At 46.6% G+C, this 14012-nt stretch overlaps 1 protein-coding gene across 5 annotated transcripts in view; it reads right to left on the minus strand.

Moving 5' to 3' along the window:
* The window catches only part of WIPI2 (WD repeat domain, phosphoinositide interacting 2), a 42987-nt gene that overhangs the window by 26614 nt on the left and 2361 nt on the right, over positions 1-14012 (minus strand). For all 5 annotated transcript variants that reach the window (XM_029946068.1, XM_029946069.1, XM_029946067.1 and 2 more), the window contains exon 2: positions 9657-9739. In XM_029946068.1, the coding sequence (XP_029801928.1) occupies positions 9657-9739 (83 nt within the window). The remainder of the gene's footprint in view (positions 1-9656; positions 9740-14012) is intronic.

Genomic DNA, 14012 nt, shown 5'->3' on the forward strand with positions numbered 1-14012 from the left:
GGGGGGGGGGGGGGGGGGGGGGGGGGGGGGGGGGGGGGGGGGGGTCTCCACCTGAGGCCGTGGTAATTAATCAAAGTTCCACCAGGCAGAGGAGAGGTGTATAACTCAACAGACACAGGAAGAGTGTGACAAAATCCAATGCTTATTCGTGGTAAAAACTTAGAAACTTGAGAATAGGAAGAAACTTCTTCAATCAATAAAGGACATTTATGAAAAATCTACAGCTAACACCATACTTAGTGGTGAAAATACTGAATTTTTCCTTTTAAACCTGGAAACAAGGCAGGAATGCCAATTCTCCTCACTTTGTACTAGAGATTTTACCCATTGCAATAAGGCAAGAAAATGAAAAAAAAAAGGCAAAAGGACAAGAAAGAAGGACGTCAAACTATCCTCACTGCAATCCTAAGGCATCCACTAGAACTAATGCAACCACTAGAACTAATGGGTAAGTTAGCAAAGTCACAGGATACAAGGCTAAACTACAAAAATCAATTGTATTTTTATAGACTAGTAGCAAACAAATGGAAAATGAAAAAAATACATTTACAACATTGTCAAAACCGAAAATATTAGTCATAAATTTTAAAAAGATACATGACTTCTATACTAAAACCCACAGGTCACTAAAAGATAAATGAAAGAAAATTAAGAAAATTAAAAATAAAGATCTACATAAATGGAGAGATATACCATGTTTATGAATTAGAATACTCAATACTGTTAAGATACCAAATATCTTCAAATTAACCTCTAGGTCCAATGCAATCCTGAGCATAATCCCAGGACACATCTTGTAGACAATGACAAGCTGTTAAAACCAGAAAGGCAAAGTATCTAGAACACGCAAGGCTACCCTGAAAAAGACCACAGGTTGAAGGCTTACACCACGTTACTTCAAAACTCTGTATACCAAGGTATAGTAACCAGGCAGTGTTATGATATAAAAAGTCACAAATAGATCGATGGGAGAGAATAAAGAGCAGAAATAGATCCGCACTTACAGGGTTGTTTTTAGGCACCAAAGCAATCCAATGAGGGAAGAAAAATCTTTCTGACAAATGGTAGAAGCAACAGGAATCCATCAGGGGGAAAAAAAAGAGCCTTGACTCATACTTCACACCACACACCAAAATTAAGGAGATGGACCAATAAACTTAAACATAAAATATGAAGCTATAAAGCTTTCAAAGAGTATGAAAAAACATCTTCATGACCTGATGGTAGCCAAAATTTGTTCAGAAAGGACATAGAAAACAAAAATCATAAGTGAAAAAAAACCCCAAATAAATCAGATCTTACCAAAATTCAAAATATTTGCTCAAAAGACAAGCCATAGACTGAGAAAAAAGAATTCATAAAACATATCTGACAAAGGACGGGTATCCAGAATATTTAAGAACTCTGACAACACAATAATGAAAAGACAATTTGCAAAGGGACAAAATACCTGGACAGACATTTCACAAAAGATAAGCAAATGGGCAGAGCAGCAGTTGGTCTCAGTCAGGGCACCAGGGTGGCCCACTGGGGTAAGCATCGGGATTCTTGATTTGGCTCAGGTCATGGTCTCACGGCTTCATGACTTCGAGTCCTGCGTCGGGTTCTGCGCTAGCAGTGTGTAGCCTGCTAGGGATTCTCTCTCCCTCTCTCACTGCCCCTTCCCCGTTTGCACTGTCTCTCTCAAATAATAAAATAAACTTTAAAAAAAAAAAAAGAGGCAAACGGCCAACAAGGGCATACAAGTGCCCAACATCATTAGTTCTCAGGAAAATTCAGATGAAAACCACAATGAGATCTCAGGTCACATCAGCATGGTGAAAATGAAAAGACTAGTTAACACCAAATAGTGGTGAGGATGTGGGGCGACCAGACTCTCACAGCACGGGGGGGGGGGGGGGGGAGATGGAACAACCTCGTAGGAGAATCTGGTAGTTTCTCATAAAACAAAACACACTTTCCACCCCTATTTCCTTAAGATAAATGAAAATGTATGTTCACAAAAGGATCTGTACAAAAAATCAGTAACAACTATATTCATAGTAGCGAAAAACTGGGGAAAATGTGGATGTTCATCAATAAAAGAACGGAGAAATTCACATATTTACACATTGGGGAACAGAGATGGGTAACCGTAGGGATAAACCTTAGGAACGTGATGCTGAGGACCAGAAACTTCAGCGAAAGCACACGCTGCATTCACACCACAGTCTATTACAAGTAAGTCTAACATGCAGTAGAAAACCCCAGAACACTGCTCGCCTCTCAGAGGGTGGAAGGGAGCCAGAACGGACTGGAAGGGGAGGCAGAGTAAGACAGATCTTCCTGGAGTGATGATAAAGCTTGATAGAAGATGTAGGATTTCTCAACACATGGAAGGTTTACTTTAGATTTACACATTCCACTGTGTGTAAATACTTTTCAAAATAAAAGGGCAAAGAACAGTGAACTCTAGTTGGTAACATCCACGCTTACGTATGTAAGGAAGTACATACTGATGCTTGAAATGTGCCTCGAAAGGCACACAAGATGGACGGAGGGCCAGACGTGTGACAGCACGGACACAGCGGTGTTAACACACTCCCATGTGTCGGCCACACACGTGCAGCCATAAAATACTGTCCCAGTGCCCGTGTGTGAAAATTCCCATTTACAAAACGCTGGGAGACAGACAGGGCACCTCGTGCCTTGGTCCGAATGCACGAGTAGGAAAGTGAGTGGCCAGTGCGCCAGGCTGTTCGCTGATTTCTCCCACCCACTACAAGCTTGGAATTTTGGGGGGAATTTTAGGGGAAAAAAAAAACCACAGGTATGATTTTAGAATTTTTTTAAACGAGGTTGTGGTGGGAGGCCGTAAAGCTATCTTAAAGGAAAAACAAATTTATTTATTTATTTTTGAGAGGGGTTGGGATAAACAGAGAGGGAGACAGAGAATCCCAAGCAGGCTCTGTGCAGTCAGGCCAGAACCTGATGCGGAGCTCAAACTCATGAACAGCAAGATCATGACCTGAGCCAACGCTGGTCACTTAGTGGACTGAACCACCCAGGCACCCCAGTACCACCTTTTTAAAGGGCAACTTGGCACTATCTACCCACTTAAAATGTTTTCCTGTTGAGTCTACCTTCCCGATTCCAGGAACTAACATAACCTAATTCACAGATGTGACCAAAGTGCTCACTCTCTCAGCGGCTCTACTCCTGCAGGCCAGGACCTACTCAAGAGATGGAACGTGTCCACAGGACAACCTGCACACCAAGCCCACAGCAGCACTATTTACAGGAGCCAAAAAGTAGGGAACGACCCAGGCATCCATCAACAAAACACGCTGTGTCTGCGTAAGGGAACGCAGCCGAACAAGAAGTAACATGCTGCTGCCCAGAAGAACTGTGAAAACATGCGAAGTGACAGAAGCCAGTGGCATCTGATGCCATTTATCTGAGATGTCCAGAGCCGCCACCGTGCAGAGGCAGAGAGTAGATTAGCGGTTGCCCGGGGCTGGGGGATGGGCAGTGACTGATAATGGACTCAGGGTTTCTTTTGGGGATAAAAATGTCTTACAATTCGATTACAGTAGGTTGTACAACTTAGCAAATATACTCAAACCTGCTGACTTGTATACTTTAAACCAGTGATTTTTATGGCATAGAAATTACATCTCAAAAAAGCTGTGACAGACACCACGCAGACCACTGGCACCTTAGAATTCTGGCTAACATGGAAGACGTGTAGGGCCACAGGCACGGAGGGTGGACACCAGTTGTCAGCTGGAGCCTCTGTGGGGGGATGGGCGGGTCTTCTGGGACACCCCGACACCCTGGATCCTGAAGCCCTCGTGTGGGCCTAGGGGCTCTCTAAGCACCAAATCCTATATGAACTACTGGGTTTTCTGGGGGAAACCGCTGCAACGTCTGAAGGAGCCAGGAAGTAGGAAACGGCCAAGCACGCGCGGGCCACCCTGCAGCTGACACATTTCTGGCACCACACAGTGGCAACAACCCCCAAAGGATCCCCTTTGGAGCTCCTCTCTGTCCGCGGCGCCCAGCGCCTGCGACTTGCCAGCAGCATAGCCACCTGTCTCCACGGGCCATCGGGTGGTTCAGGTCTGTTAATTTTCTGCTGTGCAGTTTCAAGTTCTTTTCCATTTCCAGAGACGCCGCACTCCCGAGAGCACATCTAGACACGGAAAGATGCTCAGGGTACCCATGCCCAGCGTGGACACCTCCCGGCAAACTCAAGGCCACCAGCCCGTCCCTCCATGAGAGCACGGCGCATGCGCGTCACGCCTGTTACAGGACACAGCAGCCCGACAAAAAGCAAGAGAAACAAGGCCAAACACGGCTGAACATCTGTAATTATTGGAGGTGGCCCGTTAAGGAGACAATGGCAGCAATGAGCCCTTAAGCCACCACTAAGAAAGGGTGAAAGGAAACCCCAGTGACCTCAACTGTCACAGAAAGCTTTGCTCTCGAGGACCATCCTAGGTGGCCTTGGCCACAGTTTCTGACAAACATTCTTCCTAGTGATGGCTGTCCAAAATTTAAGAAATGAATTACTTGATTTTTTTTCCTTAATGTTTATTTTTTGAGAGACAGAGTGTGAGTGGGGAAGGGTCAGAGAGAGAGGGAGACACAGAATCCAAAGCAGGCTCCAGGCTCCAAGCTGTCAGCACAGAGCCCGACGAAGGGCTCAAACCCACAAACCATGAGATCATGACCTGAGCCGAAGTTGGATTAAGTGACTGAGCCACCCAGGCGCCCCACGAATTACTTGATTAAAAAGAACACTAGGGGTGCCTGGGTGGCTCAGTTGGTTAAGTGTTGGACCTACTTCCATTCAGGTCATAATCTCAAGGTCATGAGATGGAGCACCCTGTCGGGCTCCGTGCTGGGCAGGGAGCCTGCCTGAGACTCTCTCTCTGGGCCTCTCCTGTTGGCGCACGCGCACTCTCTCTGAAAGGATGCGCTTTGCTTCTGCTGGCCCTTCTTAGAGCCAACAATGAAGAAACCTCTAAAGCACTAAGAAGGGAAGAAACAACCATGAAACAAGTGACATGACACGTCTAAATGAAACATGTCTGTCAGATGCCTTTGGCTAGGAGGAGAGGAAAGGGCCCAATCTTCACCAGAGCAGATTTAGGCAGAGAGGCTACTGGACTTCTCCCCTTAAGATCCAAAACTAGGGGTGCCTGGGGGGCTCAGTAGGTTAAGTGTCCAACTTCGGCTCAGGTCATGATCTCATGGTTCCAGAGTTCAAGCTCCATATCAGGTTCTGTGCTGATGGCTCAGAGCCTGGAGCCTGTTTCAGATTCTGTGTCTCCCTCTGTCTCTGCCCCTCCCCGACTTGTGATCTCTCTTGTGAAAATGGATGAACATTAAAAAAAAATTAAAAAGAAAAATCCAAAACTATTCAGCTCACTGAAATCGATTCTTGAACCAGGGGAGTCCATCAACTCAGAACAATCTCAGAAAGCGCCATTTCTCAATCTACAGGACACAGATGATGCCTGTGATGTCAAGGGGGCTGGGTTCCTGGTGAAAGGAGCTCGAGGTCTGAGAAGGCACTGCGGTGGTAGAAACGGGCACTGGTCCCTTGTGCAGAAGTCGGCTTACGTTGACTTCACACCCGAGTGCTTCCTGACGTATGCTTTCCTGGTGCAGAAACTTAAAAATGCAAACACGCACAACGTAGAACGTAAAAGAGCCCACATTTCCTTCCAACCCAAGCGATATTTTACAAATAACAAGTACATGTCCTTCATTTATTTCGCCTAACAGGGGAGGATTCTGTTGCAATAGCATTTCAGGAAAAATATTATTTCAGGGAAGAGAGACCACATATTTGCACATCACATATCTTCACACAAAGGGCGCAGAGAGAAAGGGAAGGACCAAACAGGCATGCACAGATAGCGGGCAAAGCACACACGGGAGTTCCTGCAACTCTGGAAACGACAATACAGGGAGGAAAAACTCTTCCACTGATTCTGGGCAAAAGGTTTTCTGTTTTTGTTTAAATAAACACCAAGCAGCTGTCCATCTCGTTCTTCCCAAGACCAGTTCTGGCTCATTCTTTCTGTAACAGCAACAGTGACCAAGAGCAAAGATCTGAGCTTGAGATCATGAGGGAAAGGCCCATATTGGGGCGAGGCATCAAGTGCATGCTTTGCTCTGGGTCTATTTATAGAAAAACTCGAGAAAAGAATCTTGGTTCAGTTGTTAACCTGTTTTTGAAGGGACATTCTCTTACCTACTCCATAAAAGTGTGTGTGAGAGGGGAAAGGTGGAGAAGGCGCCAGGAGCAAAAGAATTCAATCACTCCCAGTTTCAACTATTAACCCTCAAAAAATTCTTGGTCCATTTCATCATCCATTTCTAAAGGTCCAAGTTCACGAAGAACAACAAAGGAGCCTATGTTCCACCTTCCCGTGTTGGTCAGTAAATACCCACTTTTGCACTGGGTCTCCAAATGGTGGGGGATATGAGGGGGGGTGGATTTTTCGGATTTCAAAGCAGATGACCCTACTCATTAGAGCAACCATGGCATACCACAACCGGGCTCCGTGGATACAGAGCTGGTAAAGGTTTCAGTTTCAGTCATTCATTCATAAAGGCCCAATGGAATCCAGAGATTGGCCACCCTTCTCTGAAGAATCTCCTATCAGAAGAATCCTGTGTGGGGCACGAGGAGGTGGCCAGTGTGGAGACCTGGGAACTCCTGGCCCCACTCGAGATAAGCAAGCACACTAGCTCACTGCTATCTTATCACCCACATCGAATCTTCAAGCTCCGTACTAGGAAGGAAAGCTCTCTGGAAGGCAGATTTAGCATCAGCAGGCCAAGGCTGGGACAAAGGAGGAGGAAAACCCGAGCGAGGCAGCCCGCAGGAAGCACGGAGTCAGGGACGCTGGCTGCCTCCCCAGGAAGGAGCTGGCTGCTCAGGAGCAGTGATGAACAAGGGACTTGCTGGGGGGAGGTGGGGCAACCTTCCTGATGGAGAGGAGGGGGCACCCGAAGGCACACCTACCAGAGGAGGCCGCAGCCAGGAGGGGCCACAGAAGCCCAACCTCTTGGCAGACCAAGGAACCGGCAGAAGAAATGATATCCCCCCTGCCCCCGGAGGTCTTCATCTCAAGTTAGTGTGTGTGGGGGCAGGTAATCTGTGTCTGTGCTGGTTGCTGTGTCCCTGGCCTAATGCTGAACCCAAATATACTGACTTGTTCTCGGTCTTCCTTCATTTCAGGGCAAGAGACAGGAGAGCAGGGACCGCTAGTGTGCAGCGACGGGCAGGGCAGGCGGGCACAGAGCAGGCCCTCCGCAAACGCTCTGGGAGTGGACGGACCGGGAATGAAGGACACGCCTGTTCCCAAACTCACTGACCCACCTTTCCAAGGTCCCGATGGTGAAGCAGAACTGCAAAGCAGAATGCACACTCCGGAGGGAGCAGGGCCGACGCCACGGGGCCGGTCACTCAGAAAGGAGATGCTGGCGCTGTTCAGGGGGGAGTGGATTCCTCCCGAGTGCCTACTCACTTGGGTAGGTGAACTCATCCACTGAACTCGTGTGTATTCAATCTCTCCCCGAATCCGAGCCCCAGTGAGACTCATTACATGTATGTCGGGAGTACAGAACCCCTAATTCTCAACAAAGATTCTGAACTGAGGTCAGGCCATGGGCAGGCGTCAGGGCTGCTCATTACGTACAGAGAAAATATTGACAAACCAGATACCTGACGAGGGACGAGTATGCGGAATATTTAAAGAACTCTGAAAACGTAACATTAAAAACTCCCAAACCTACCCATTAGAACATGGGCAAAAACGTGGATGTTTCACCAAAGAGAATATACACATGGCGAGGCCGCCCACGGAAAGATGCTCTTCATAGGCCATTACGGAAACGCCAATCAGAACCACAGTGAGACAACACTGTTCTCATCGACCAAGGCGGTTCGATGGAAAACAGCGGTGACACCACATGCCGGCAAAGCTACAGAGGAACTGGATTCCTGACCTCCCTGGTGGGAATGTAAGGTGGCACAGCCCCCCGGAAAATACTCTGGCAGCGTCTTTAAAAAAAAATTGGGTTACCATATGACCAACACTTGCATTCTCTGACATTTATCCCAGGGAGACGGCTTCTGTCCGTAGAAACCTCCGTACGCGGCTCCCCACAGCAGTTTTATCTGTAATAATCGCCCAAACCGGGAGTCAGCCCAGATGCCCTCTAACAGGTGACCGGCGACGTGTTGTGCTCCGTCCACACATCGGAATGCTTCTCAGTAATAAAAAGGAACCACTGGGGCGCCTGGGTGGCTCAGCTGGTTAAGCCTCCGGCTTCGGCTCGGGTCAGATCTCACATTCGTGGGTTCGAGCCCCACATCAGGCTCTGTGTGGACAGCTAGCTCAGAGCCTGGAGCCTGCTTTCGGTTCTGTGTCTCCTTCTCTCTCTGCCCCTCCCCCTCTCATGCTCTGTCTCTGTATCAAAAATAAATAAAACATTAAAAAAAAATTTTTTTAAATAAAAAGGAACCACTGACACACCCATCAGCTCAGATGAATTTCCAAGGAATGATGTGCAAAAAGCAAAAAAACAAAACCAGTCCCAAAAGTTACATACTTACATTTATGTATCATTTTGGATAGATTAATGGGGACCAGGGATTCCGGGCTAGGAGGCAGGAAGGGCCCTGCGGTGCTGGAACCGCCCCATACCTTGGCCGTGCATGGCGGAAACCGGACCTTGCGAGCGTGTTAAGCCTGTACGGAACTTATGAAAACAGACCCACACAGGTAAAACTGGGGAAACCTGACGGGGGCAATCAGCTTTGCTCTCCTGGTTGTGGAATTCCACTGTGGTTTTTGCAAAACATTAGCACTGCGGGAGCCTGGGAGAAAGGCACACAGGATCTGTATTCTTTCTTACAACTGCGTGTGTATCTATGATCCCCCCAATTTAAAACCCTACACACGTGCACAGAAAACAAGTTACGTACATAGGAAGAGCCCACAGCTTTCAACTATATTCTCTCTGGGGAGGAGCGCTCTGTACCTACTGTTTCCGCAAGTCCTCTTGCACGCACACATACACACACACACACACACACACACACACACACAAAAACCAGAGACACTGATATCCAACATGAAGCAGTCTATCTCAAGTCACAAATAAGTGACTGAGCAAGAAGTCAAAGCTCCTAAGGACTCGTCCACAAGGCCACGTTCCTCTGACATGCGGGCCACTTGAATGCCATAAAATGCCACCTGAAAAAAATAAATCATATCCTACAGGGGCTGTGAAGTTTTCAGTTTTCTTTCTGGAAGCTGTGTGTAACAGAAAGATAAATGGTTTACATGGCATTTGAAACGGGGAGAGATTATGGAGTACCGCACGCGGCATGGTATCCTGTACTGTAAAAGACAACGTGTAGAGCAAGCGCTCCCACAGGCTCGCTTGTAAACACGCAAACCCAGGGACTTGGGGCACACACCACCCGTTCACAGTGGTCACCCCGGGAACACCAAGGTCAAGGAAGAGTACCGTTCAAGGGGCGTCTGGACTTTAACCACAGTGTTAGAGTTTGAGAACGCATTCCGATTCAAGTATAATTTGTCAGTTTGTTTTGAAGAAGGGGGAAAAATAAAGCAAACACTTACTGCATTCATAGATCTGTTCCAGCTTATCCACAGAAGAAAGGGAGAAAAATTTATAACCGGACTTACTACCAACAGCTAGGGACCTGAAAAAAAGCCAAATCAGAAATAAGAGCTGATACGTGCAGACAGTGATAATGTAACAACTAGCTCCAGGTTGCCAAATAGTAACCATCGTATCAACAGAAAGTTAGCACCAGTAATTTCAGTTTGCAGCGGGTGAGTGGGGACTGGGCGGAAAAGAGGCAAGGGGTGGAGCAAAATGCCCAACCTTGCAGCCAGGAAAAGGTGAAGGTAAATAAAACACAGACATCATTCTTACCGAAAACCTACAAAACCTTAAAGATAACTGACAAATAAATGGAAATAATCATCCCTTAATTAATGGTCCCCTCAAACCAAAGTGGGGCTTCTCAGGTGATCAACACATGCGGGAGGCCAAAACCGAAGGAGGCGGACGCTCCAAGCTTTAAACGGGCATTCACGATGGTGGCCGAGGACGGCCTTCTGGTGGGGTCACAGCACAGCAGCCCCATCACCACCTATGTTAAACTACAGCTGGGCAGTGGGGGGTGGAAGTGAAAGAGGCCGACAAGCTAACTTAAAAGCTGGCATCAGAAGACCCCACACGTGACCTACAAGGAAAAGGTAAAACCACTCACACCCAACGCCAAAACCACGGTTTTGGCCAAGAGGCCTGAAGGGAGCTCACAGGCTCCCCAGGCCGCCCCCAACCCCGTACAGCTATGATGGGTCACTGAGTAAAGCAGTGACACACCAGAATGCTACTCTCTGGAAAGTGACTGATCACAGGGGGCGGGTGGGGTGTGTGGGGAGAACAGAAGGAAGCCCAGCCCAGCTTTGAGACACAGAAGACGAGCAAAAATACAGTAGCAGGAAGCACCTACTGAACGGTTTTGAATCTGCTGTCGGGGAGAACGTGTAGACAAGCGAGGCAGGAGACAAACCAGAAGACTAGAAAGAGTGAACACCACTGCTTCCTAGCGTATCTGCACACCAGGGAAAAACAGGGCTACTTCAACAGCCATTTCATCTGTGAAAATCTTGAGATTTCCAACCCTTCTTTTGCCCCTAAGTAGAGGAAATATATTCCAAGGACGAAGCTGCTATAAGCATTATGAAATTTTTAAATTTGTAATTGGTTCATCTTAGAAGTATAAACAAAAGCAAAACTCTTTGGGGCACCTCGGTGGCTCCGTTGGTCTGACTCTTGATTTCGGCTTAGGTCATGATCTCATGGTGCATGAGATCGAGTCCCATGCTGGGCTCGGCACTGACGGTGTGGAGCCTGCTTGGGATTCTCTCTCCCTCTCTCTCTTTCAAAATATACAAATAAACTAAAAAAGGAAAAAAAAAAAAAAGGAAAAACTCTTACTTTTTTTTTTTTTGCAAAAATACTTCACTGTATTGAATTGCATCAATGAAATAATTAGGTATTGTTACCTGTAAATAATTTGGAAAGCAATAAAGGAGCCAACAAAAATATAAATATCTAGGACGACTAAAATTAAGGCAAAAATCTCAGCAAGCTACAACATTTGGGAAATGTTCTCCAGATACCTAATGATTGCTATTTTAAACACCGATAGGTTCTTTCCGTTTTTGATTGAAAACTGAAAAAGTTATTCTTGTTTTACACGCTGTAAACATGTATCACAAGGGGATGGGAAATTCTTCACATTTTCCTGGACTCCTATGAGACCGATCACTAAACTTGCTATTCTCTTACAGTGCGGGGCCCCTCTCAGACCCCACCAAGGAGGTGAGGGGTCATGCACTGACTGCAACTGGCCAGACTGCAGTGCTGAGCTGATAAAAATGTTTTCCATCTATTTTTTTTTTTTTTTTTGCAGAGACGTGTCACTTCCTAGTGGCCCTCTCCTCAGGATGACCAGCTCCTCTCCCTTTCTAATTTGTTGACTTAGAAACCAAATCACCAAGCTTACTGGCATTACATAGAAAATGAGCTTAAAGGTGGCTTCTTCCATGGGCAGAATTAACGAGCTTTAACTAGTTAATGAGAAACTAGATTTTGATGCTATGCTCCAAACAAAAGACTCTGCCAAAACTGGCCTTTGGTGATCCAACACCAGAACTGTGATGTTCTTAAAAATATTCAGAAACTGCTTTATGATATTAAATACATTAGCTACAATTTTAATTGCATGGTTTATAAAACTGCTGTGCATCTCCATCAGTAAGAAATACAAGCAAAAATATTTCAATTATTTTTCACTTTATAGACACAAGACACTATGAAAATATACTTTACCATTAGAAGTAGATGTTTTTGAAGGGAGGTATGATCAGGTTCATACATCACTCTTTGGGACTGATCCTACCTTTCTAAATTTTTTTTATTTTTTAACATTTGTTTTTAAAAGACCGATCATGAGCAGGGGAGGGGCAGAGAGAGGGGGACACACAGAATCTGAAACAGGCTCCAGGCTCTGAGCTGTCAGCACTGTCAGCCTGACACGGGGCTCGAACCCATGGACTGTGAGATCATGACCTGAGCCGAAGTTGGACGCTCAGCTGACGGAGCCACCCAGCGCCCCTGATCCTGCTTTTAAGAATTTCTCATGATTTGCCTGGCCATACGATGGCAGACATATTAATGGGAGAGGCACAGTAACAGGTAACTTTGAAATTCCCTTATCAAATAGTCTTATTAAAAAATCCCAATAAATATTTTTGTAGGTTTTTTTTAAGATAATATAATGAGATCTTTTATTGCCAAAGGGAAAAAACCAGCTTACTATCATAGGATAAAAGGAAATATTTACTCAATCCCATGTTTCACTACCACACCCCTGCCTTTAACTGCACCTGGTGTCAAAATCCAGAGACCCTATCATGCACCCTGGGCCAGGCAGGAATCCTCTGCCAGGACGGGAGAGCGTGGCTTCTCATACGGGCTGGAGGCCAGTCCTCCTGATTTTCGTCACACGCCCTTCATTCCATTGCTACCGCTTCCCTAGGCTGCAAGTCCCGGGCCTTTTGGAGAGTCTGCGGCTTAAGCCAGGCTGGCTCTCTGCTCTCTCCACCAGCCATCAGGGTCCCCTTTCCTGTACACTCGCTGGCTTCTACGAAGTGCTGCTGGTGACTCCTTCCTCGTTCTCCCTCTACTGTGGGTTTCAGTCTCGTAAAGTAGCTTCTGAGTGGTGCCTAGGGGGCTCAGTCAGGCTCAGCTGGTGAAGCGACCGGCCAACTCTTGATCTCGGCTTGGGTCATGATCTCACGGTTTATGAGATCGAGCTCCTTGTCAGGCCAGAGCTGACAGCCTGCTTGGGAATCTCTCTCTGCTCCTTCCTTGCCCTACACCCTCATGATAAATAAATAAACTTTAAAAAAAAAATCTTTTGATATATTGTTGACTGACATTTTAGTAGGGTTTTGGGGAGCCAAAATAAATGCCTGTGTTTCATCCGCCATCTTTAACTACAAGTCTATGTCACTGAATTTAAACTTGAGTGTTCAATTTCTAAAAGACAGTGAATTTCCACTAAAAAAAATGTAAATCAGATCTTTTCTTAATTCCTTTTTCTTTTCTTTAATAAACTCTTACCAATAATTCGTCCTGTAAGGCTTTGCACTTCCATGATCCTCCTTGATTAGAGTTAAGTGGCAACAGTCCATACCCATTAAAAGGAAGCAACCTGAAGAGAAGACCTCGAGGACCCTAGGGCCCTGCTGAGTAGTCTATGCCACGGCCACGGCTTCCCCGCAGCTCCCAGCATTTCCACCCTGGCATCCACCTGGGTAGCCCTGATGCCTTGAAAAGTCAACCCGCAGCAGCTAAAGCAGAAGTCATCTTTTGCCCCATACTGAGTCCCCCATAATGGAATCACTGTTCACCCTGGACCCAAACCAGAGACTTGGGAGTCACCTGAAGTTCCCTGCACCGAGCCTGGCCCCCGGGGCACACCAAGTCCTGATGGCTGACTGGTCTCCTCTCCATGGGCCACTGCTGTTGGACAATATCATCCTGGGTGAGTGTCCTGCCCTCTTCCAACACTCCCTCTACCCAGTAGGCAGAATGGCCTAAAACTTTAAGGCCAAAGAATCCTTAAAAACCATCGACAATCAAGCCTCTCGATTTACTGAGGAGAAAAAAGTGGAGAGAAGTGACCCTCCCAGACTAACAACTGTAAATGTAGAACAAACAGCCTCCACAATTTTCTGGACACTAACAACTTCTATGCTATCAACAGAAGACCTGGAGAATTGAGCCCCTTCCTTCATTCTACCCCGTTTTGAAGTGTAGTTTCAAACAGAGCTTGCCAAATCACGGATTTGCCACCAGCTGAGGGGCACCACTGGAGTTTAGTGCTTGAC

The sequence above is a fragment of the Suricata suricatta genome, chromosome 8 (genome assembly GCF_006229205.1).
Source record: "Suricata suricatta isolate VVHF042 chromosome 8, meerkat_22Aug2017_6uvM2_HiC, whole genome shotgun sequence".
In the NCBI taxonomy this organism is placed as follows: Eukaryota; Metazoa; Chordata; class Mammalia; order Carnivora; family Herpestidae; genus Suricata; species Suricata suricatta.